The 24790-nt window shown below is 40.9% G+C and overlaps 1 protein-coding gene across 5 annotated transcripts in view; it reads left to right on the top strand.

Annotated features, from left to right (window-relative positions):
• Positions 1-24790, top strand: part of TENM4 (teneurin transmembrane protein 4) — a 587496-nt gene that overhangs the window by 312408 nt on the left and 250298 nt on the right. For 4 of the 5 annotated variants that reach the window (XM_064505185.1, XM_026096126.2, XM_026096128.2 and 1 more), the window contains one exon: positions 15791-16000. The exons of the other annotated variant lie outside the window; for it this stretch is intronic. In XM_064505185.1, coding sequence (XP_064361255.1) covers positions 15791-16000 — 210 coding nt within the window. The remainder of the gene's footprint in view (positions 1-15790; positions 16001-24790) is intronic. 5 annotated transcript variants of the gene reach the window in all.

Genomic DNA, 24790 nt, shown 5'->3' on the forward strand with positions numbered 1-24790 from the left:
ACAATACACATTTTGCATATGAGAATTCCAGAAGTCCAGCTCCCTCCTAAACCCCGATCCAGAAAAGTTCCTAAGTACACATTTATCTTGAAGTATGCTCAATTACATTTGTAAGGATCTGAATCTCAGCCTCATCTGTACTTCTCTAGAGACCTCAAAAGCACTAGGGCTTGTACGCACTGTGCAATGAGACACAGTGCATCGTGTCTGAGACCACACTAGCATGCGCTAGTGAGTCCTTTAGAGAGAGGTTTTTAGCTCAGGGACACACCATGGGCAGATGGCTACAAGGCAGCAGCCTGGTCACGTCCGTGTGGCTCTTTCATTTCAGACGTGACTTGCCTGAAGCCAGTTGTGTGTGGTTGCATCTCCTTTTGAGTGTCTCGCAGACCATTTCTTAGCTGACTCCATAGATTTTACACTGCAGCTGCACATTTCTGTCATGCAGTTTATAAATGCATATCCATTCCATATAGTGAACTTCTCCACCTGCAAGTCTTTTCAGAGAGGCAGGAATTTTTTACCGCTGTTACTAGATAATATCTTTTTGCAAAGGTTAATCACAAATGCACTCATTCTAGTTTGTTATTCATTGTGGGTTTTGCTTGATTTCAGGCAAGTTTAAGCTCTGGGATAGTCGGAGAGGTTCATTGTGCTGTTGCCGAGTTGGTCTTTTAAGAAAGGACAGTTTCAGAGAAAGCTGTTGAGACAGTTCACAGGAGCTTTATATACAAAAGCGAAATAATGGAGAAAAGTTGTCAGACAGGAAGAGTCTGGGTATATGAAACACCTGGCTTAGACATTAATCAATGTAGTGTCTTCTTTAACACTTTCCATGCTCTTTCATTTGGGAATAATGTACAATTCTGCTTGACATTGCAAGACAGTTAATTAGCATCCATAGGCTTATAAATAGGATTTTACAGAACAGCAGATAAGCTGGTATTATTAGTGTTCATTTCACTCTAGTTCTATTCTCTTTTGAGGCGAAGATAGGTTTTATTAAAACAGACCTTTCACAGTATGCATCTATTCATTACAGATTCCCGTTAAACACCCAGGCGTGGGGGGTAGATTGGCTTCTTTCTGTTATGATGCCACTCTTTCTAACAACATATTGTTGCCAAAGTTCCTTAAGTAAATAGGATGATCCAGTGGATAAAGCACTGGGATAGGAATCAAGGGATATGTGTTCTCTTTCCTGTTTCATAGCAAGATTTTGGTCTTGTAGCGTTAGTGGACAAACATTTCCTTCTCTAGGAAGCACACCCATTTCTGTCGAACAGTTTGTCAGGTAAAATGTCATGTGTAAACACTATGCATTGTTGTGCTGAGATAGCTTTGGAAAATCAGTTTCTGAGGTTGTTTCCAATGACTCTCGAGGCTTTGGTGAACAGGTGGCACAAGAAGATGTTATTACTCATAAAATGCTCTAATGAGTTCTAGAGATATGCATAATGCAATAGGGATTTGCAAGAAATCTCATGCTCAAGGGCATATGCTTATCACCTGCCAGGGATCTGAAGGGAGCAATTCCTGCATGTAGAACAATATGTAATTTGCTAGATGGATCACTTCCGTATAGATTTTGGTATTGACCATTGTGAGAGGGACTAGAGATTTAATGAACAAATGAGATTGGGAAAATGTAATGGTTTGAGAAGTACTGCTCCACGAACTATAACTCCAGATCCATCAGTAATGGGTGCAGAAATCACCCTTCCAATCCAGTTTTCCATTACAGGGTTTAACAGCCATCTTGTCCCATTGGGAAGGATAAAATGAGAAGTTTAAAGAAAATATTCATTGATCCATCTCTTGGATGACTTCACAGCATCAGAGCAACAGCAAACAAGAAAAGAGAATAGAATACACCATAAAATCTTTCCTCTTCCTCCTTTTCCATGTGGTCTTTGCCCATAGCAAAAGCAGACCTTGAAATATTTTTAATTTACAAAAATCAGCAATAATTCTTGCAAAGGATGGAAATTATTTTTAATATTCCTAATTCTTCAGGAACTGTAGAAGTTAATGATTTAAAGAGTTTTTTCCACAGCTAGGGAAAATCCATGCCTGTTTGTGGTTTCTGTGAGTTTTACTGTATAATCAGATACAAGTGCTTTCTATAAATAAAATGTTGCCCCTTTCACTTTCCAACTAGCATTAAGAAAAGCAGCAGATATACCTGTTGCTGTGGAGATGTTCAACCAGAGACAGATCTCTATTCAAAAGACTAGATAGCTAACCCGAGTTAGCTCACAAGTTACAACAGCTGAAGGCTCTTCCCCTGTGATGCATTTACTGAACATACACATGTTCTGTTGAATAAACCAGATGGAAAGTCATTTGCAGACGCTAATCCTTCCTACCCCGTAAGTACAATGACCAAGCTCATCACCACTATTTCCTTAATTCTTTTTCTACACCTCACTACCACATTTGCAATGCCATACAAAACTCTCCCATCTTTTTATCCCTTCCCCATATCCTTTCAGCTTTCTCTGGCAGCTCTTGGTTACCTTCCCTGCTTTGATCACAGCACTGATTTAACTTTTACTTCCACTGCACTCTTTGTGTTTGCAGCCTTCAGTTCCCCATTCATTTAAAGTAAAAACAAAACAGCCTTTGCTTCTGCTGCCTATGTTTACCTAGTCCTGTGGTCAGCCTCACTAATACAGTACAATAAAGTTTGTAAATTAAATCTATGTATAAAGTATAGATCTTCCCATAAATGGATGCATTCAGATTGTTGACCTTCTTTTTATCTGTGCTGTTTGAGACCTGCAGTGGATTTTCTCATATTTTAAATAATAGGGTTATTTTATGCCATTCATGTCAGGTTTTCACATCCTTTTATTACTGGAAGTGAGTGTTCCCCACCAAAATGGGAGGATGCAGAGAAGGCTGTTTGGTGCTTTACTACCCGAAGAGCTTTAAAGGGTTAGAACTGTTACTAATACAGTTAAAATACCTGTATTGAAGTAGAAAAATATTTTCCAAAATGAGCCAGCAAGCATCTGTAAGCCATTTGAGACCTTGAAATATCAGCCTAGTGGCATGTTTTTGTAGGTCTGATAATCTGAAGAGTTAGGCAAGAAAACACTTGTAGGCACAGGTAATATCTTTTATTAGAAGTGATATACTTGGAAAAAGTAGACAAGCTTTCTTCAAATCTGAAATAGAAGCAGCAGATTTCACAGCTAAGTGCAAGTTGAGGGAAATTGCTCTGAGTTTATAACAGAGCTTGTACAAGTATGTATGTTTTTTCAGGGTAAATGGGATAGAATAATGGCTACCAAAACCTTTTTTTCGTGTCAGGACTTTTAATGTTCACATCAGAATGACCACTTTGACTATGAAGTAGCACTATTGCTCCCAGGCTCCAGATCCTCTGTTTTCATTGACTGGAAGACCAAAATCCTCAGGAAGTGCCAGGCACTAGTTTACTTACAGTGGGGACATATATAATAAAATCACAAGCATATAACAAAATGGAAATGTCATGCCTTTTTCACATTTATCTTTGTTTCAGCTTCAAAATAAAGCAAAACAAAAGGCAGCACAGCTATTGTGCCACAGCAGACAGGTCCAACCAGAACTGCCTTTGAAACAGCCTTAGATAAGCAATGCATTTGGGAACCTTCAGGTGCAAAACAGTTTGCCAATAGTGCTTTTACCTGTTCATTGCCAGAAGTCCCCAATGTAAATGAGTTTTACTGTAACCTGTCTTTATACTGAGCCTATGACAGGGAGCAATGAGCTTTTGTTGTTCTTAAAACCTCTCCAAATGTGTGTTGCTTTCCCATGTGGTGGTTTACCTTATGCCCAAAGGCACAGGGATGGACAGCATCTCTTTCCAACCAATAATCATTTCCATTAATTTTGCTGTCTCCTGTCATTTTTAACACTTTATGAACAACAATTGATCCTATATAAAACCAAGAAGTCATTTATTTTGAAAAGCTTTTACCACTTCAAGACTTTTCAAGTTCATTTTAGTTATTATTTCCTATCTTGTTCTAATATCAATTTATTAAACACATCAAGGTCAGTTCTTAGAGGATACTAAGCAATTAAACGGCTTAATTACAGTGCCTAAATAAATATACTAACTGAGGGAATTGGAGGTCTGGATAATTATCCTAACACAGAAAACCCTGCTTATTTTATCTTTTTTCCTGGCTGGTAGGCAATAGCTGTTATGATTATTTAAATTTTTCCAAACCATTTTTTAGCACACCCTTCCAGTCAGTCAGCGTTTGAATTTTATCTAGGTGATTCAGTGAAATGCTTCAGAAATGCTTGGTAAATGCATTTTCTGAGCATTTTTATAATGCTCCGATAAATGAGCATTCTAGGAGTTCAAATGGGAGCATTAACAAGATCACTTACCAGGATGTGACATCAGGAAGGAAGTAAACTGTAAGCCAAAGAAGCAGCACAGAGAAATAACATGACTACCATAAGTTTTTCAAATGAAAAGCATCTTTCAGAATTTTTTTCAGGAGAGAAGAAGGATTATTTGTATGTGTAGTGAAAATTTAAAAGAGTGCAGGGAAAACAGGGCTTTATCAATGTGTGCAGGGATAGCCAAAAGGTAAAAATAAGGGCAAAACTGAGCCAGAGTTGCTCACTAAGGAGTGGTGGAACTGCAGTAATGTCTGCAGAAGTGCCTAAAGGACTGTTCAGTAAGAGATTCTCCATTTGAGTCTCCATTTGGCCAATACACACGTGGACTGTGCAGCAACCTGATGAAAGGCAGCTGGGGATGCAAAGTGCTTTCAGAGTGGGGCCTTTAGTCCTAAAAAAATTGTAAGAGAGAAAATAGCTGTAAAAATAATGAATAGTGCACAGATGGTCAAGCCTGTCAAAAAGGTCAGGCAGGTAATCATCAAAATTAGAGATAAAAAAGACTACTACATTACTTAGTCTGTTCACCAGCCTACTGAAGAGCGATCAGGGCAGTATAATATAAGCACATTTGAGAACGGGAGGCTATTAGACTCTGGAGTAGGCTGCCCAGTTTAATTCATTGGGAACTTAAAACTGGACTTGTTATAGAAAGGACTTCCATGTAATAGCAAATAGCACCAATAACCCTCAGAAATGGACAGGATGATCAAAAAAGGCTTTTTACCATCCAAAACATAAGAATTCTCTGCTCCTGTTAGCTTTTTATCACTGGATAAAACCAAAACTAATGAATTTTAAAAAGTACTGAAGGAAATATTTTATAGTTAGTTGCACGTTAGTTTTGAGAGAAGCACCTTAGACCGAGTAAAAGAATTAGCCATGTGTTGGAATATGAATAGCATGTACTGTTTCAGTAGTCAGGACAAAATTAAGCTATTAGTTATCTTGCTTTACTGCAAAACTTTGATTACCATGTAGTATCAAAAAGACATTTCTCCTTATAGGGTAGCATGGTGTAATTAACAACCTTATGGGAGTACTGCACAGATGGAATTAGCCAAGGATGGGGAAAAGATGGCAAACAAGGTGGATCAGTAGTTTGTTCTGCCCTGGCAATGCTTGCAGCATGTTTTTACATGGTTCACGTGCTGTATTTCCAAGCATAGAACTCTTTTCTAACATTGCCCTTATCATTCTAAAGCTGTTTTTCCTTGAAGATAACCCATTCTTTTAACTGTCCCACAGAAAAGCAGACAGAGGCTGGAGGAAGGAGAGAAAGAGAAACTATTAACGGAAAGAGACTGTGGGTACACCTTTCCGTGTATTTAGCCCAACTGTATACACCCCACACTATTGTGAATCATTCTGTGAACTCGCTTTTTTTGCAAATAACTTTCATGTGCCTGTATGTGTTTCGAATTATAATTACCTTCCCTCTATCAAAAAAATCTCTTATTTGAGACCTCTCTTTGTATAATGCCTTGAAGAATGTCAGATTTTCCACTGAGCAGGGGACTGAACAAAAGCCAAGGTGAAGATTTTTTTGTATAGGGTAGAAGTCAGTAGAGGTATTCAACTTGTGGCTTTAATGATCTTAATCAAAGCCTTGGAGAAAGAGAAAAAACAGTAACAACAAAGACATCTGTTAAATTTTGTCAGGTCTTGCTATCACATTTTGCCAGTAGGTCTGTTGTCTTATAGTCTGCTGAGAGATGTGCAGTCATTTTGGAGGAAAAATAATAGTTCCCTTTTTTTAGAATTGTAAATTCCATTCAATAATATCTTTACTGATAGAATCTTTTTCTTGTGGGTGACTGTTGCTCTTTACTTACTAATATTGTTCTAGGCTTGAAGTGAACCTAAAGCAAATCACAATTTTTGGTCCAACGCCAATTTTTCCTGGCATAATATTCCTGCATTACTTTTTTTGGCAATACCATTGACTGGGAATCTTTTTCAGCAGAGAAGAGCATCTTCTGTAGAGGCACGGCTATATTTTGGCTCTTTGCTTTAGCAATAATTCAGAAAGTTTTCTGGCAAAAGGAAGTAGAAGAGCAGGTATAGGAGTATAAGGAGAAATTTTGGAGTAGAGCAACAAGAGCTGCATATCTTCTTTGAAGCTTTGTCAGTGAGCGTGTGGCCTTCACTTTGACCTTCCTGGAAGTAGAGCACTTGTCCTCCCTTCAGTTTGTAGCAAAGGGAATCTCTCAGCCTCTCACTGTCTGCAGAACATTGCAAACAACTCTCATTCAAAATAATTACAGCTACTCAAGCACAAATAACTTCCCTGCTCTTTTTTTTTCTTTGTGTGTGGTTTGCATTGCAAGAACACCTAATAGTCAAACACAAGATCAAGGTCCTGCTGCTTTGCTAGCTTCACAAACACACAAGGAGAAGCAGACCTACCTTGAAAAGCCTGTAGACAAAAAAGACACTGGAAGATGTAGGATGGCTCTGATCTTTTAATGAGTTGTGCCAGGCCCAGGGTGTGTGAAGGATTTAGATGCTTTCCTGGTGGACCATGAGGTGGACATCATGCATAATGATCAGATTAGACAGGTCTGAAGAGTTCTTCCTCAGGTAGCACAGCAAGTCTTTCTCAGAATCAAAGGGTAGAGAATTGCACCCACCATGAACCTTGGTGCAGAGAGATGGACCTAGGGGTCGTGCAGACTGGCATATCCCCAGCAGTGTCGTGTGGAGGCACTAGCTTGGGGTGCAGCTCCTTTAGCACGGCACTGGGCCCATGCCAATCTCTGCAGCCTTGATCTCTCTTTCCAGCTAAAGAGAGAGAGTGATCTTCTGAACCATGGTGCTTAGATGCTGAAGAGAGGCTGTCTGCTTTCTGTTTGAAATGGTGCGCTGGGAAAGCATCTTCTACTATATCCTAAAATTAAGGGATACTGACAAGTACATAAGAAATAACAATCACTGGAAAATGACCTCCATCAAATTTTACAGATACAGGCAACCAACTCTAATGGGGATTAAGAGGGTGATAAGCATAAAACTGTCCCAGTAAGTAAAAAAGGCTAAACAAGTAAGTTCATTAGTTTTATGCAGTGCAGAAAACCTAAGCCAAGAGTGTAACCTTACCCAAAATAGTAGCAGATATGATCTCTTTATTCAAGGCCACATTCTGCTCACCCAAAGGCAGTTTCCTCCCCAGAGAACCTACCGATATACGGGTTAGATCCTCATTGCAATATAACTGTGATACACTTCTGTCACTCTCCAGAGATCTGCAGCCTCGTGTTTTTCTTGGACCGTACTTACTCAAGCAGGCTATGTTTCTTCCTGAGAGAAGGATAAAATATCACTGCTTCAAAGTTCATGGATCTCCCAGTTTAGTCTCCACTCCTATCACTTCTATACGGCATCTTTGTGAGCTTGGAGGGCAAGTGTTCAGTCTGCACATCTGAAAGGACCTTTCAGGTGCTCTGGAGAGGACTGAAACATCACTGACAGAAACCTTTCAGTGAGATCACCTTGCTTTCAGGCAGGTTCTAGACATTTAGCCCTGGGTTCATGCCACTTTTCTTCAGGAACCTAGGTTAGGATCACCAAAGGTTCCCTGTATAATCAATCAAGAGAAATAAGAATCTCCAATTCACATTGCAGACAGGATAAGAAGCCTCTGGAAGTTAAGGCTCTGCTTCCCCTGACTGCAGAGACACCCTATAGTGACTAAACTGTAAATGTCACATTTCCCTTTCATTCATTCCCCTCCCCCCCCCCCCCAAAAAAAAAAAGTGCTAGATTTCTCTAACAATTATAACCTTTATTTCTTTCAAGATATCCTTTGGGATTGTCTAGGTAGCAGCTACTAGCAGAAGAAAATACACATTTCATTTCTTAACAACATATTATCCATCCAACCTGGCCAAGGTTCTCCAGGAAGGTCCCAAAATGTAGCAATTCCTGCAAAGATCATGAGCTGAGCTTTGGACTTTGGCCATTGGATGAACTAGTTTTGCTCCCTGCTAATGTCAAGCAATTTTGGTTTGGTTCCTAGCATTCCACAGTTTTGTCTCCTTTGGCATAACTTTGGAAGTCGGTTTTAAAAAAATGGTGCAAACCGCCTTGCAAAAATATTTGTGTAAATGTTATTTGCTGGGGCAAGTGAAAAGGTCTTGCAAGGGCCCATGTATAATAAACTCTTCCCTGCTAGGGCAACGGGAGTAAGAAAGGGAAATCTTGCTGCTTTCCCTTGACCCAGCATATCAGGAAAAGTTTTGCAAGGCTAGTGCAAACCTTTTTTTGTTAGCATTAAGCTTAGAGAAAGCAATTTCTACAAAGCCTACATTTGGTGTTCAAATATGAGAAAATGGACCTTTTAGCAGATTTGCATGTAATCATTTGCAGAGAACTTTATACTTTATATTGGGTGTTTTGGATCAGATAGAGCATTAGTGTCAGATTGAGAGAGGCCATTTCACGGGCAGCTCATCAGCCTTCCTACTGATTACATTATTCTTTTACAAGTTAGGTTTGAGTAAAGCTACACAAGCTTTTGTAATGCTGATCCATAATTAAGGGTTTGTGCTTCCCCTAAAACTTTAGATGATGTGAATTACTTGTGTAAATATTTCACATGTAAGAAGAAAAGATATTCGGTGGTGATTGGGACTGTTTATGCTGGCTCTATCAGAAAAGAGTTTCTTTCTTGATCCTTATTTCTTTGATTTCGAAAGAGATACAAGTGATCTCCCATATATTTGGAAATTAAATTACCTGTTTGTGCTTTTGAATAACAGCACAATCTCAGCCTTGGAGAGTGGTGTTCAGAAAATTGTGTACACAATCTGCTTCTACTGATGTGCCTACAAATGAGCAAGCCGAGTATCCAGCTCAGGCAAATGCCCATGTAATTTTATGAAAATCTGCCATATTGTTTTCTTGTGTTGGCAAAAAAATTACAAGTGCTGCTGTGCTGCTCCAGAGCACCCGAAGCCTCGGAAGAACTACAGAAGGGAACAACTTCTTCCCTGCTCCTCTCCGTCTTGCTCAAAGGATAATTGTTTTCTGCTGTTTTGGGTTGTTAGTAACCTCTGGAGCTGGGGAAAAACAGATCTGAGGTCTGTGTTATTTCTTGTCCCTTTCCACCTTCTGCTTCATTCAGAGAATAACTGGATAAGGCCCAAATGCTCAGTCCATGATCTGTGCTGGGACAGAGGCAGATAACAGAGTCATGCAGGTGGGATGCTTTTATACATCCCAACATCACATTCCCCCTCACAGAGCTGCAGCCACTCTAGAAGTTTTGCATCCAGAGGAAGGTCTGCCCAAGGTCTGCCCTGTATGTTCTTGAATTCCTGCTGACAGTTTGTGACTTCCTCCATAGAGAACGCCCCATCTTGGCAAATGGATAAAGAATATTGTTGCATCTGTTCCTAGCAAAAGGGAAGGAAAAAAAACACACTTTGGGAAGAGGAATACAAATCACCCACAAGGCTGGTGAAGTCCCTGCAACATATGCTCTCCACACTCCCCTTCAATCTAAGTGAATTTATTCATTCCTTCTTAACCTTGTATGGCTCTTTTTTCCAATATGCCAGTCTTCATACAGGGCATGTGGTTATTTCTCATTTTCAAGGCCCAACTACTCATTTCTTAATTTTAGTGACATGGCAGCTGCCCAGGTTTTTCTTGTTAAGATTACATTCATTTGCCCCCTTTATTTCATTTATTTTCCCCTCTGGCTCTATAGCTATAAATCAAATACACAAAATTAAATTAAATTAAATAAACAAAAGTGCAGGTGGAACTTCAGGAAATATAAATAACTAAGAGTAGTTTTCCAAGACTGCTTTTTCTAATCAATTCTAAACACAAGATATATATTCCCTGTTGAACTAACAATGTTGTGACCACCTATTGTTAAAGAATAGTAATAAATCTCCACAACAATTCCTTACTCCTATGATTCGCTGACATATTTTGCCAGACAGCTAGTTCAGCTTACTCTTTCTCCAGAGGTGTTTTATGCTGTCCATATGAAAGGCATGATGTGCTGCCATGAGAAAGGCATGAATGCTTTATGTCCCTTAGGAAAATTCCTTCTTTCTCTGTCTCTGAGGGAGAATGGCTTATCAAGGCTAAGAAAGCAGCCTTTTACCATGTGCTAATCAGAGGCCCCTCTTCAAATAGTATGTTTCCCCTCACCTTGAAAAGCAAAATACCAGATATTCTTCCATTCTCCTCCTCAACCCAGCAGGATTTCCGAGGCCTGAAATACAGGTGGAACAAATTACTGTCTTTTATATTCTTTGGGGAACTGAACACTGCCAAGCAGGCAGGGCACTGCCTTCCCACCCTCTCCTGTGTGTCTGCACTCCGTCTCAGAGGTGCTGCAGGGGTGCTCTGGTGCCTGCACGGCTTGCTACCTTTGCAATATGGCTTTCATCTCAAAAGATCTCACCCTTGCAGCACTGCTTCATGCTTGTGAGGTTTTAATCAATTAGATAAGTGTGGGATGAAATTGCCTGAGTTTTAGATTTATTTATTAATTTATTTTGTCAGATATAGGTACCTGTGCATTTCCGTTGTGTAAGCAGGTCATGGATTTCTCCAGCTCAAGACTAGCTACAGTTCTAATATAGATCAATAAGATTTAGTTTGGATGTCAATAAAGATCACTCAAAACCACTGAGCAAGGAGAGGGGAAGAAAAAACGAAGTGCATCTGTTTACATTCTCTTTCTTTTTGACAGGGTAATAAACTCAGCCAGAAGACTACAGAATACACTTTTGCTATCATTTACACAGCCTTCCTATGAATCCACAATGCATATTAGGGCTCTAGATTTTAAAGGCTAGTGTTGTGATGAACTTCTGTTTAGAACAGCGCTCACCTTTGTCTCTGCAATTAAGGGCTCAATAGTACCACTGCTATAAACTTTCTTATATTAAAGTTGTATATAGTCTAAGCATTTTCAGTGTCATAAACATTTCAGTGTCACTTCAGTGTCCCTTTATAGTGGGAATTCTGCTAATTAAAAATATTCTGAGTGTGATAAACAGGCTTTTAGACTATTTCAGTGGCTAGAGATATACTACACAGACAAAGCAAAAAATAGCATTATCATTTCTGTTTCAGACTCTCCCACTGATTCACTATGCGTCTTGAAGCAAATTAATTCACTTTTCTGTGCCTTAGTTTCCCTATCTGCAAGAAGTATAATTCTGCACCCCAGACAATCTAATTTTACCTGCTGACCCAGTAACAGATACCAGTGTTACAAAGCTTAAATACCCAATGCTTGTAAAGTTCATAGAGATTCTTGGCTCAAACTTGACAGAAGAAGGTACTATGGGTAAAAACTTGATATTAATGATTTATTGCAGATAATACCATTCTGGGTACATTGACCAATATTAAATCCCATTGCCTTGTGGCATCTGTGCTGTGAAAAGTCAGCATTTATATATCCATACTCTTCTACCTGTTTCAGGACAAATTGTAAGCATATGAATATAATCCACAGAATATAGTCTATGAAACAATTTGCTGTCCTTCATTTTAATGCATCTCCTTGAATGTTCTGTATTCCTGGCAGTCCTTCTATTTACACCAGCATGAATTCACCTGTTTTAAAGCACATTTTGATCTCTGAAGGCCAAATCCTGCAAGAGACAGAATAACTCTACAAGCACACAGTATTCTGAAATATAAGTCAAATGTGTAGCATAAACTGAAGGCATGTTTATCCTTCGTCTTACTTTCCTCTAACTATTTAGAGCCTGCTCTGGTCTGTCTCTTCCCTAAATTTAGAGCAGTTGCTTAAGTTTTGTGGAGCTACTTAGTTAAGTTGGGAAATAGACTCTTTGTGTTAACCTTATTTCCAAAGTTTGTGTTTCCTAAGTACTTTCATAAATCTACCAGAGACTGTAACATATCTTCCCCTGATATTTTTAATCTTAATCTGAAATAATGGCTCATAGATAAAAAAGAGGTTTATGTTCTGTTTTCCTCTGAATTTGTGCAAGCAACATATTCATGCAGAGATATTCAGCTTATATTATTCCTGCCTCAAGTCCAAAGAACATAATTTTGACTGTTCACTGCAAGTGGATGTATAAGATTGTTACAAATTGATGCCAAGGGGCCCATACTTGGAATACGTTTTGTTTTTCTTTTAGTTAGATTCTAAATTGCAAGAGTGTGCATAATGAATGTGTTATCTAGTCCTTCTGTTTTGTGTTTTTGAAGGAGAAACAGCACATACTGCAAAGTGACTTGGCCTACTTGCTCAGGTTCCATAGCAACCCAGTATTGCTGTGAATTCATTTTGTACTAATCAATTAGAAATTTTGCTCTGGCAGCTGGAATGAAAGTTTATGGGCTGAATGCTGCTTGTTTTACTTGGACGTACAGTTTCAGTAAATTCAATGAGATATTTGTGTGAGAACGATATAGACTTTTATCTTTCGTCTCTCTCTTGGTTTATTTTTTTGTGAGATGGTGAGATTTAATTTTTGGCTTTCTGTCCAAGCAGAGAAAAGGAGGCAACTCTCTTAAAAGACCCATTGGCTGATAATTTAAGATACCCTAGTGTTACAAACGTAGTTGCTAATATCTTAAAAGGAAGGAACTTTGCTCTCCATGCATTTTAACTGGATGTTCTCAGTAGAGCTGACCAGTGCATATCCTCAGTGCAGTAGCTTGTTAAATTTCCTGCTGCATCCACCCCAACACTTTGTGCCCAAGAGGGAATCTTACAGGGCACACGGTTGTGTGTGCCAGTGCCCTTCACATTAGTACAGCCTTCAGTAATATGGTTAGTATGCATGATTCCTAGGAAATCTTCCATCATAAAGGTCAGCTCATGCACTTCTGAAAGTGCATATAGTTACCGTGAAAGCCCATGGGAACTTTTCATGTGTAATCTGTAATGGTGCAGTTGATTAAAATCCAAGGTTTTCATTAAACAGGTTTTTTCCTTCTTCTTCTTCTTCTTCTTGTGAATTTTCTTTTCAGCTTGCCAAAATTACAATACTGGGAAATGGAGAAAGCAAAAAGAATTGATATACCAAAAACCCAACCAGCAACCATGTGGAAATAGCAGAAAGTTTCTGATGTGGACTGACAAAAGCACTGACATTTTGCGCTTAGGTTTTTGACTCCAAATACAGCTCATTCAGCTGCTGGTCTTTATGTCTCGTCATGTGCAGATGTTCCAAGTATGCTGTCTGGCCCAGAGGGAGAGCACAAGGGGCCGGCCTCCTTTCATTTACCACCCCAATTTTTTGTCAGTGTTAGTCACACCAGTAACCTCATTTTTATGCATTTTCCTGGATTTTGGGTAAATGAGTCACAGGCTTGAAATACATTTTTTAATTTAGTCTGTCTCTCTTGATGGTAGAAAAATGTGTCCTCCATCAACATGAAGATGGCCACAGAGTTAAGTTATAAAGTACATTGAAGAACTAGACTTACAAAGCATGGGGCTATAGGAAGACATTGATTTAACACTTTCCTTCCGTTTTATTCAACATCACATTAGAATTCTGGCTCTGGCTGCAGAGTATTAGAAATATGTATCATCCTGTTCTGTAAAAAATGCAGAACATATTAAAGACATGATATAAACCTCATTGCATCTCAGAGCTCATCAAAACTCTACTGCAACAGGGTAGACAGAGAGTAGACTTTGCTCCTTCATTTCAAGAGCACACCTTCAGCTAGAAGTGAATCTCCAGGAGCTGTTTGCACTTTGGGGTCTCTGACATCCCAAAGCAGGGCTCTTTCACCAGAGGGCAGCCTGCCTTCCACCACAGGGCAGAGATGTGTGGGATGGAGTACAACATGATCCCACCTGTATCTTAAGATGCCCTTCCTCTGTAGGCTCTTTAGCAAAGCTGGCTTCTTCTTCAGGGAGTTACAGCCATTTGAGTGTCTCTGAGCACAGGTACAGTCCTATATTCCCTCCAGCTCCCTGGCTTTGCCTCTGACACCACAATTTCTGTCCTGATTATACTTGAAAATTTATACGAACTGCATATGCCAGGGAGGTGACATCCAGGGGCTTGTGATGAGAAGAACTGATGACCAAGGTGGGAAGAAATTTGACAGGACCAACCTTGGGGGTCTGAAATGTTAAACCTGCATCATTGTTTTGGGTTTGTGTGCTTTTCTAAAGCATTCATGTTATGTTTTGTGAGAAGTATTGTACAGCTATGTTGTGTGGTATGTTATGTTCAAAACGTGCTCTTTAGAAACGGATTTTTCTTTTAAAGCTTGCTAGTTTTCTTGTGCTCATTTCGCTTTAATGGATTGTGCATGATAACTTTTCAGTATTTGGGAAAATGTGGAACATTAATCATTAGGACTTTCAGATCAAATTTATCAAGGGGGAAAGTTCATGTTCAAATGTATTGTCCTGTATTTTAACCTATTATATGTTTGTGTTTATATTCCCTCTGTTTTTAGTGATGTGCTGCACATATTTGACCTCCACGTTTGCCTGAAAGTCCTTTTATCAGTTTGGGGTTTCTGATTTGCCATTTCTGTTTAAAATCTGATCGGAATAAGACCCTGATACTGCTAATTATTCGCAGTGTGCTTTTCGAATGGGATCTGCTCTCCGTGCACCCGCTCCAATTTCCCTGGAGTCAGGAGAAGCCGTTCCTCCACCGGGAACGGCTTTCAGCAGATACTACTTAAGGATCTGATTTGCTGCATTTCTCGTGATTTAATCAATGAAACGACACTGTCTGGCTTGGGTTTCGCTTCTGCCCTGTGTCAGCTCCTCTCGCCCGCTGGCCGGCGCGCCAGCCTGGCTCTCGCCTGCACCCTCGGCTCCCGCCAGAAGGGTCCAATGGGCCGTTCGGATTATAAAGCACGTCAGGGATTGATTTAACCCAGTCCCCTAAAAAGGACTGTAGCGTTTTCACATGAAATGGCAAAAAAAGAAAAAAAAAATTACCTCATAACACACGTGAGGCAAAATTTTTCCTTCAGTAAAACGCAGCCCGGCTTCGACAGGGTGGCCGGGCCGACAGCGCCCGTTTCATGGTGCCACCCGCGCGGGGCACAGCAGGTGGGGAGCCGCAGGCCAAACCTTGAGCTGGGCAGCGGCGTTACGATTAAAAACTACGATTAAAGTCCGATTAAAGTCCGATTAACGGGGGGGGGACCGCGGCGGGCATCGCCTCACGGAGGGGGGCAGCCGCCATCACCCTCGCAGGCCCGCGGGCAGGCAGATATGTGCAGCAGGCCGCCCTCCCGGCGGGGGCGGCCTTTCCTCGTGCCCCGGCTCAACTTATTTATTTTTTGTCTCTCTGTGTGTTTGTGTCCTTTTTTTTTTTCTTTTATTATTTATTATCCTTATTTCCGTGTGTGTCCCTGTGCCTCCGTGTGTGTCTGTGGTCCGCAGGTCCTCCCCTGCGCGGCTCGTCCGCCTCCTCCACCCCCCCCGCGCACTCCCCCTCCCCTCCCCCCTCGCCGCCGGCCAATGAGGGCCCGGGGCGGTTGCTAGGCAACGGCGCGGCCCCGCCGGCCCCGGACTCTGAGTCTGAGGAAGAGTTTGTCCCTAGTTCGTTCTTAGTTCAAAGTGGCTCTGGAAACCTCTGTGTCCCCAACAACGGTGAGTGACTCTCTCTGCCTGCTTCGCTTGCTGGCCCGGCAGCCGGGCGGGTGGGACGGGTGGTGGGGGTGGTTGCGAGGATGGAGATGCCGGTTGCGTGGGGATTCGCGTTTTCGTAAAAAAAAAAAATATATATATATATATATACATACATATATATATATAGGGGGGAAGCGAGCGTGTGCTGGGGGGAGCTGAACACCTGCGAAACGCGGCGGTTCGGGGGCCCGCGCGTCCCGCTGCGGTGTGCCGGTGAGGGACGGGCTGCCCCAAAGCACCTGGCTGAGACGCTTCGCCTCCCGGTTCGGCCGCCAGGTAACAGCAACTTCACGGCAGCCCCCGCTGTCATTTTTCACCCCCTTCTGCCTGAGAAACTCTCGCAGCAAGCTCGTAAAGGCCGAAGGATGTGACGGGGCAGCTGAGCCAGGTGGGCTCCGCGCTCGGCTCGGTCCTGCGCCTCCACCAGAGACTCGTCGCTGAGGCCGGCCCGGACGCAAACCAGCCCTGGGGATGCAGACGCCTAAATCCTGAGGGTTTCAGCTCGGTGACAGTGGCACCGGCGCGTTATTCGCAGCCTCTCAGGCCGGTTTCTGCTTCCCCGTTCCCCTGCGAGGCGGTGGGAGACTCCCTGGGGATAAGTATTGCAGGCAGCCGGGCACCTCTGCGGTGTGTCCGGAGCATCCTCTTCCCAGGCCTCGCCGTGGGGCCGAGGGTGCCCGCCACCTCCCGACACCAAAACTGCCCGGCTAGGAGCGCGCGGCGTAAGCAAGGTGCGAGAAGAAGGGGATTTGCAGCTCTGTGCTGCAGAGACAATGAGCCATAATTAGAGAGGTAATGCTCATTGGCAAAGAAACGCGAAATTTCATCTGGGCCAGTGTAACCTGACAAAGTGCAGATTACAGCAGGGGAATAGCAGTGACCACTCAAACCGCTGCCATCCGGCTTGAGTGATAATTGCTCACAGGTCTGATTTATGATGGCATTCAAAGATATCATGAAAGAAAGAAAGGAAGGTGAGAGAGAGGTTTACAGCAGCTGGCAGCAACTTAGCTCCATTATGTTAAGCTTCTAAGAAGTTTTCCTAGCATACTGTTATCTGCAAGTAAGGAGAGAAAGTTTGACATTTACTTTGCCCCCCCACCTCACATCCCCTTTCTCAGCTCCTCTTTTCTTCTCTTTTGTTGCATTTATTATGGTAAAAACAAACTTTCCCTTCAGGGCTTTTCAAAGGAGAAGGTTATCTGCTCTGAATTGTCATCCTAAGGAGAGTAGGGGGAAATACAGTGTCGTATTCATTCAGGAAGCTGCTTAAAATTCATATCCTCTGTTCAGCTTCCCCCCTCCCCTCCCACCCTGCGAGGCATACACACACACTCCTGCCTCCTCGCAGTCACCATGCAGTCACATCTGAAATCATGCAGATGACCCTCTTGTTGGAAATAAAGCCAAATTCACACTCCACCTAATGTTTTCAACATCATGATGTATGCTCTTTTTCATTGTTCATTTAGGAAAAATATATGTACACATACATGCATGCCCTCCAGGTAAAAAGAGGGGGAGAGAAAGCAAGCAAGTGAGATTAAAGACCTTAATCTCTTCTTTTACTAATTAGCTGAACAACAGAAAAAACAGCATTCGGAGTCCACAGTGGGTTGATGACATTATTGTATTATTGATGTGCTGGTGAGTTAGTTTAGGCTTTTCAGCTGCCTGCTTATTTATCCTCCTCTTTCTTTCTCAGTACTTTTTGCATCAGCTTGTAGACATGCTACGTTCCCTGAGGCCTTCTTTATGTGTAGGATTCAGCAGGTCGGTAATAAATATGTCCCACACAAAGACAAGGTGTCTGGGGTCTCATTTCCTTGGTTATTCTAGTTGTTCAGTAATAAGAGGTGGAGGCAACGCCAGCACATCGATGACTTGTTAGGATGTCACCATCATCAGGAGATAAACAAAGGTGACCTTTGAAAGCCACACTGACTTATCAACCTATAATCTGAGAGTTCACATGAATAAGAAGCACAGACCATACAAGCCCATCATGTCTAAAAACCAGAGACTCTTCTGACCTCTGTAAATGGATTTAATTGCTCTAGTTCCTTAGCGTTCTTTTTCTGAGGCTTAGTCAGCTTAAACTTTAAATGACAAAGGCAGCTCTTTATGTTCCCTAAATGGCGAATATTAGTAAAAGCTTATTTTGGTTAGGACTAAGTTTAATACAGTTAGAACACTTATTCTCTGAGAATAGTAGCTGTCTCAACAACAGGACAGCCTGAGAATGCTGTCTAAAGGATTTGTGTTGCACTTTTTAATTGATTGTGGCTAGGCTTTCCTTCCACAGCTGTGTAAACTCAGCCTTAGAGAAGTCCATCCAAAGTAAGTAACACCCAGGGAGCTGTACCACTGTTACAAATCCCCATGTAAATTGCAAATATAATGCACATGGAACTTAAGAAACATGCTACTTTTTGAAGATACAGTAGGCTATTCTTTATCTAAGTTCCTTTCATTCCAGAAAGGTAATACTGTCCCTAATAGTATTTCTACACTTCCAGGAAAGTGTCCAACTAAACTTTTAGATAAAGGCTGGAAAAAACTAAGTAGATAAATATAATATATATATTTATATATTATATAAATCTACTAAGTAGATAAATATTATATATATTAGATATAATATATATATTAACTATAATATATATTTATATATATTAAATGTAATATATATAAGTAGATAAATATAATATATATTATATATTATATATTATATATTATATATTTTATATATTATATATTATAATATATAATGTAATCTTTTAGTGCTTTCATTTTGGTATTAGATGTGTAAAAGCCAATTTTTTACTTGTAACATAAATGTAAAAATCACTTAGAACATTAAAAATCCCAAATACCTATTGTACCTACACTATTAACAAGTACTTAACTTTAAGGAAAGAAGATTTTTCAGACTTGGACCTTTTCATTTTTGTTTTTATGTATCTGAACTCCAGAAGAATCCTGTATCTTTACCTAAAATTATCAAAAGTAACTGGGGTCTGGATGCCTCCAGTTCAGGTTGTTTACTTTCAGAAACCTTAAAAATGCCTGATTTGAGGATTTCAGCACTATTTGAAAATTAGGCCTCTTTGGGGTATCTTAGCAGACACTCAAAATCACTGATTAGTTCCTAAGGTTTGCCATCAGTCAGTGTATATATGTGTATGTATGTTTGTATGTATGTATATCTGCTTTTCATTTGCACCAGTAAATGATCTGACCAGCAAAATCAATCCAAAAAGTCTAGTGTCCTTAGGGAATGCTGTTTAGGAAGAGAACACAGGCCTCACGTGGTCTGCTGTCCACCTCCCTCATCCTCCCCTCAGCATCCCTGGCTGTGGTACCCAGGACGTTAGGGGCACGTTCCTGCTTGGCATACCTGCGAGGTAAGGGAACAGCAGTTATCCCCATGGGGAGCTGATGTACAGAATGACAGAGAACAGATTTTGAAAAATATATGAAATCCGTGGAAGGTTGACATCCAAATTCCTTTGAGAACACTGACCATGTTTCCTCTTAGTCATAGCTGAAGAGCGTGACTTCTTTCAGCTCTTTCATCAATGAGCAGTCACTCCATATGAAGGGTACTTTTGTCATTTTGTGTGGTGTGGTGCGTTTCTCTAAGTTACTCATATCAGGCAGATAGGAAGGCTAGATGCAGACACATGAAACAACCTCTGCACACCTGATACGGGCACCACAAAATCCAAAATCACCTCTGGTGTGGGGCATTATAATTCTCTGGCACACAACTTTAGAGATGAGGGCATGGATTTTATTAAATTCTATCAATCAGAAGTAAGAAGTTACCAGAAAGTTTAAAGAATATCTAAAACTGACTCTTCAGTCCTAGAAATTACTTTACTTAGATATCACTGGACATAACACCTATTCAAGTCTGTGCAGAGGGAACTAGTACAAAGGGTTGGAGTCTTATCACCAACTTACGAATGTGTGTACCGCGATTTCTTTGGATTCCTCCTTAAATACATCCCTATTCCCAGTGATGCCTTATGTTGCTCCCCACTGATTGCACCAGTCCTGTTCCTCTGCCACCTGTAAAGGCATTTACTAACAAAAAGAGCTAGTGGAAGACCATGCTCCCTGTCACCTAAAGCGGTATGGCTGCTGTACGAAGAGAGAGAGTAGGTGAAGGTGTAATTCTCTGTATTATCAGACTTTGAATTCCAAGAGGAGTGCTCAGCGCTGTGTGAAGCATGGTCAGTGCATCCCTCACCTCAGCCACAGATTGCTGTTGTCAGTGCCGGGGGGAAGGAGAACTGCTCACAAGTGCTGTGTTAAGTACGTCCATAAATATTCCAGGTCAGATCCTAAGAGACGAGTGCAACTTTCATAAGACTCTTGATTTTGTTGGAAAACAGGCCAGATCAGGACCAATTTCCCCCCAGAGGCTAAAGAAAAAAAAAAAAATCAATGTGCTGCTTCTACTCAATGTGGTCTGCATAAGCAAGCTGCTCGCTGGCCAGCAAAATCATGGTCAGCAAATTACTACAGATTCACGTACTGCCTTTGCCACTTTTTCTTTGTGCAGTGCTGGACACTTTGAAGGAGTAGGTTTCCCTAAGATCTTCCTTCTTCTGATTTTTAACTGAAGTGGACCAGTTTAGGCCTCTTGATGTGTAACCTAAAGAATTTTTACTATTTTGTGTTTGAGTTATCTGTAATGATCAGCCTTGAGCTGTTGAAGAGAATCATCATTTCTAATTTACCTGCCTTTCTTATCATTAAGAAGGAACTTTCCACCTAATTTTTGAATCATTTGGCCCAGATTTTCCATAAGGCCTTCATGAAAAGGCTAATGAGGATTGTCTTGTTAATTTACAACAGCCTTATTTGTGTTTTCTCAAATAGTTTAATCTGGTATAATTTGCAGATTCATGGCACTGTATAGTGGGTAACCAACCAGATCATCTGCTGCTGCTGTTACTGCTGTGGCTGGATTCCTTCAGTATCTAAAAGGAAGTCATTTTCCAAACAGAAATACAGAGCACCTTCTGCCCCCAAGAGCTGAAAGTTTTTAATTCATTTTTAGTTTTTAATCCATCTGTATATAGGTTCTCTGTTAATTTCTTTCGTATCCTTGATGTGCTTCATGCGGCACAAATAATAAATGCCGGCTGACCCTGCCACACAGACACTGCCGTTTTTCAGACCAGGTCTGCAGCCCAGCATGACCAGCCGAGAGGCTGAAATTAGCATCAGCCTGCTTTGCATCAGGCATCACTGCTCTGAGCTCGAAGTCCTACTTTGGACACGTTAGCCTTCCTGTAGAAGCCAACTGTCCTGCTCAAGCAGCAGATTAGGTGTTTACGATACTGGGTTGGAAGAGACGGCCACAGAGAAATCAAACTGCAGCACGGAGCCCAAAAGACACAGAATATTAAAGTAGTTCAAAGGAAGAACGGCGTCATGTAAGGCTTCTTAGAAGTGGAGAATTTTCATGGATTTGAATGAGGAGAGCAAGAGAAGCTTCGATAATGTAATCTTAATAATTGATATTTTGCTCATCTAATGATTAATAATAAATCCTGATTAAATTAGTTTTTCTTTTTATGTAAGGCTCTACCCCCCTCCCCCCCCCCCAAGAGGTTAGTGGATGGAGGGTCCATTCTCTTGCAATGACTTGTCTTCACACAGTGCTTTCCAATGCTCCTGTGTTTACTACTCAAGTGCATGTTAAGTAATAATAATGATGATTAGTCTCTGCATCCTTTATCACAGAACTGCAGAGTCCATTATCAGTCAGTGTTATTCATAATGTTAATTCATAATTATGGAAGGGAAACGGAGGAATAGGAAGATGCAAACAGATTTTTTCCAAGTATCCTTTGACAATATAATTTTTGACAAAATTTCAGGAGTTTGGGAAGAAACATTAAGGAGAGGAATAGTTTTAAAAGATGTTTATTTTAACAATAGCTTAAAAATGTTCTTAAAAAAGAACACTTGTTAGAATAGCAGTGATTAAAAAGAGCGATAGGAGAGAAGCTTGGAAAAAAATCTTTTGAAAACCAGGTTTTCATATTTTTTCACTGAATCTATCCTGTAATTTGGGAACATCAAATGGTTAGAGTTCAACCTGAGACACCGTGACACAATTTCCTCCATTTTAATTTCAGTCAAATAACTGAGCAAGAAACTTACTAACCATAGGCTTTCTATTTAGTAAGAGTCATTTCAGGGCATCAGGTTCTGAATCGTCTTTAGGAGATACCTCTTTTTCCACTCATTGTAGAAAGAGCTATACCTGACTATGGTCCCAGTGTAGGAGCCTGATAAGTTAGTTTGGATGAATCTGGTCATTTTGTCTTGATTTTCACAGGTGAAATCCACTTGAATTTCCCCCTAATTCACTGACCCCATCCAAAAATTCCCTGACATGTTTGCAGATTTGGCCTCAAATCGTTCCCCCGAATTTATCTGGTTGCAAGGCTGACAACTGAGCTCAGATTTTGAATTCCAGCACCAGCCATTGCTTCTTAGACCCTGGAAGATCCAGCAAAGAGTTGTAAACTGGCAGATGTGAGGAGGATCAGATCATGAATTATTCCTGCTCCTATTCACTGAGCAGTGGAGCTGTCCTGTTGAGTTTTTGTTCCTCCCATTTCACTCTCGCTACGAGGAGGAGAGATCAGAAGGATATCAGCTTGCGAGCTGTGGATCTTTCCGAGGATGTGAAGCTCCAGAAGTGCCCACTTGCCTTGCTCTTGCTTGGGCTTTTGCCCTGTAAATTTGCTTTGCCTTGGGAGTGTATTTATTTAACCTAGTGGTTGTTTGGCTTCAGGATGAGCCAAAGGTGAGAAGCAAATCATTTGCCACAGGACCAGATTCATATCACTGATATTGGTGGGAGGCATTTGGATTAGATTCCTAGCATAATGAGGGTCAAATCCTGACCCAGGTAAAATCCTTTTGGCTCAAACAGGAGTAGATTTGTCCAGGAGCGGATAATCTGAATACACAGAAAATCACGTTTTCCTTACAAGGAATAAATATCCCGAAGAGAACAAAGCAAAGTTATCATTGTCACATGCAGCGAAGGGCAGCAGAGAAATAAGTCACCTTTCCAGGCCAGTAGGGAACACACTGAATCAGTTAAAGCAGATTTATAGCATTTTAGCTGTGATAAAACCATATCAGTGGGTATATGAATTTACATAGGAGTAAGGCTTTTTCTTTCTTTTAATGCAATCCACATTGAAAAGTATGCACAAAGGAGCCCCACTCAGCGGAAAGACAACTGGAACAAATTATATGCATTCAGACTTGTTAAACTGATTTGGCAGCAGAAATATTCCTAGTAACCTGAGCATTACAGCAGCATTGGTATAGTTAAGGTTATGTCAGCATTTCCATTAGAAACCCCTATTTTCAGAGGTTTACATCTGCAGTAAATATTCACTGGTTTGAAACTTGACAAGCTGTACAAGGTCTCATCTGAGAAGGATCTTTTTTACCTTTTTCTTTACAAAATTGGGGAGAGATCTATTTGATGAGTCAAGCTACAAGAGCACAAACAAAAATAGCAGCGTTCTTGCTTTGATCCTTTTCGATGTTAAAAAACCTGTTTCTTTCTTTATAGTGTAACTATCAAATGTGCAACAAAATCTTGCTCTGAAGAAGGAATTAATCATTACACTATTAAAGGAAATGAAACATTAATTTATGGCCCATTAGATGCTTTTTCACTGCAGGACTGCCAGTGTTTTCGTCTACCTTAGGTTATGCTGAGAGATTTGTGACTAACATGAAACAAAGCCCCCAAAGGATCAGATTCGGTGTGGAAAAAATGCTCCTGGGCAGCTTTAGGAGAGCAAAACATAGAAGGCAGAGTGGTGCAGAGATTGGAGCAAGTGCTAGGAATTGAGCCTTCTGGCTTCCTCAGCTAAAAAAAAAAAAAGAACCTCAGTTTTCTCAGGTGTAAAATGAGAATGTAGCAAACCATTGGCATCAGTATTCTTTCAAAACTAGTTCCCCTTCTGTATAAATCAGTTGATTTTACTGGAACTAGCCACAGCTTACAGTAACGTGAATGAGAAGAGAAGAGGGGACCCTTGTCTCCATACATTCAGACGTCAGGTTGTTAAGAGAGTGAGTTAATCTTTTTACAAAAATCATTTGAGACTTTTGAGCGCACAACACTGGACTAGTTCCTTCTGGGCACGTATCATCTCTGGACTGAAGCCCATGTGGCTGAGGATCTTACAGGAGGCTGTGTATGCTCTCAGTCCCTGTGGGGCCGTGTGTCTTCTACACTTTGAAAAGTCAGGGCTGATGTTCACAGAACTCTTTCCAGCCACGAGATAAAAGCCAGTGTCGAAGTGCAATGTATTGTAAAACACAGCAAGTCTGATGATCGTGTACTTGTGGCTGCCTTGTGTTATTGTGGGGAAACGGATCTCTCGGTTGGGAGAGAAGTCAAACTTGGGGAAGGCTTCTTCCATTAGCTGTTTTCAAGGCCTATGTCTCAATTTAAAAATGAGGACCTGGGGGCTTTGAACTTTATTTATAACCTGAAATTTTCTGGCCACTGTGACCCCCTGATTATTTTGTAAGGGAGAAGAAGCCAGAAGTCAAACTTGTGTGTTCTTTAAAACTAAACATCCAATAACTCCATAGCCTCAGAAGATGTCTCCCCCCATTTCCTTCTCTGTCATTTCTGTGCTTTGCATTATCCACTGTGTTTGTTGTGACACGCTATTAATCTCA

This window comes from Dromaius novaehollandiae, chromosome 1 (genome assembly GCF_036370855.1).
Source record: "Dromaius novaehollandiae isolate bDroNov1 chromosome 1, bDroNov1.hap1, whole genome shotgun sequence".
Classification (NCBI taxonomy): Eukaryota; Metazoa; Chordata; class Aves; order Casuariiformes; family Dromaiidae; genus Dromaius; species Dromaius novaehollandiae.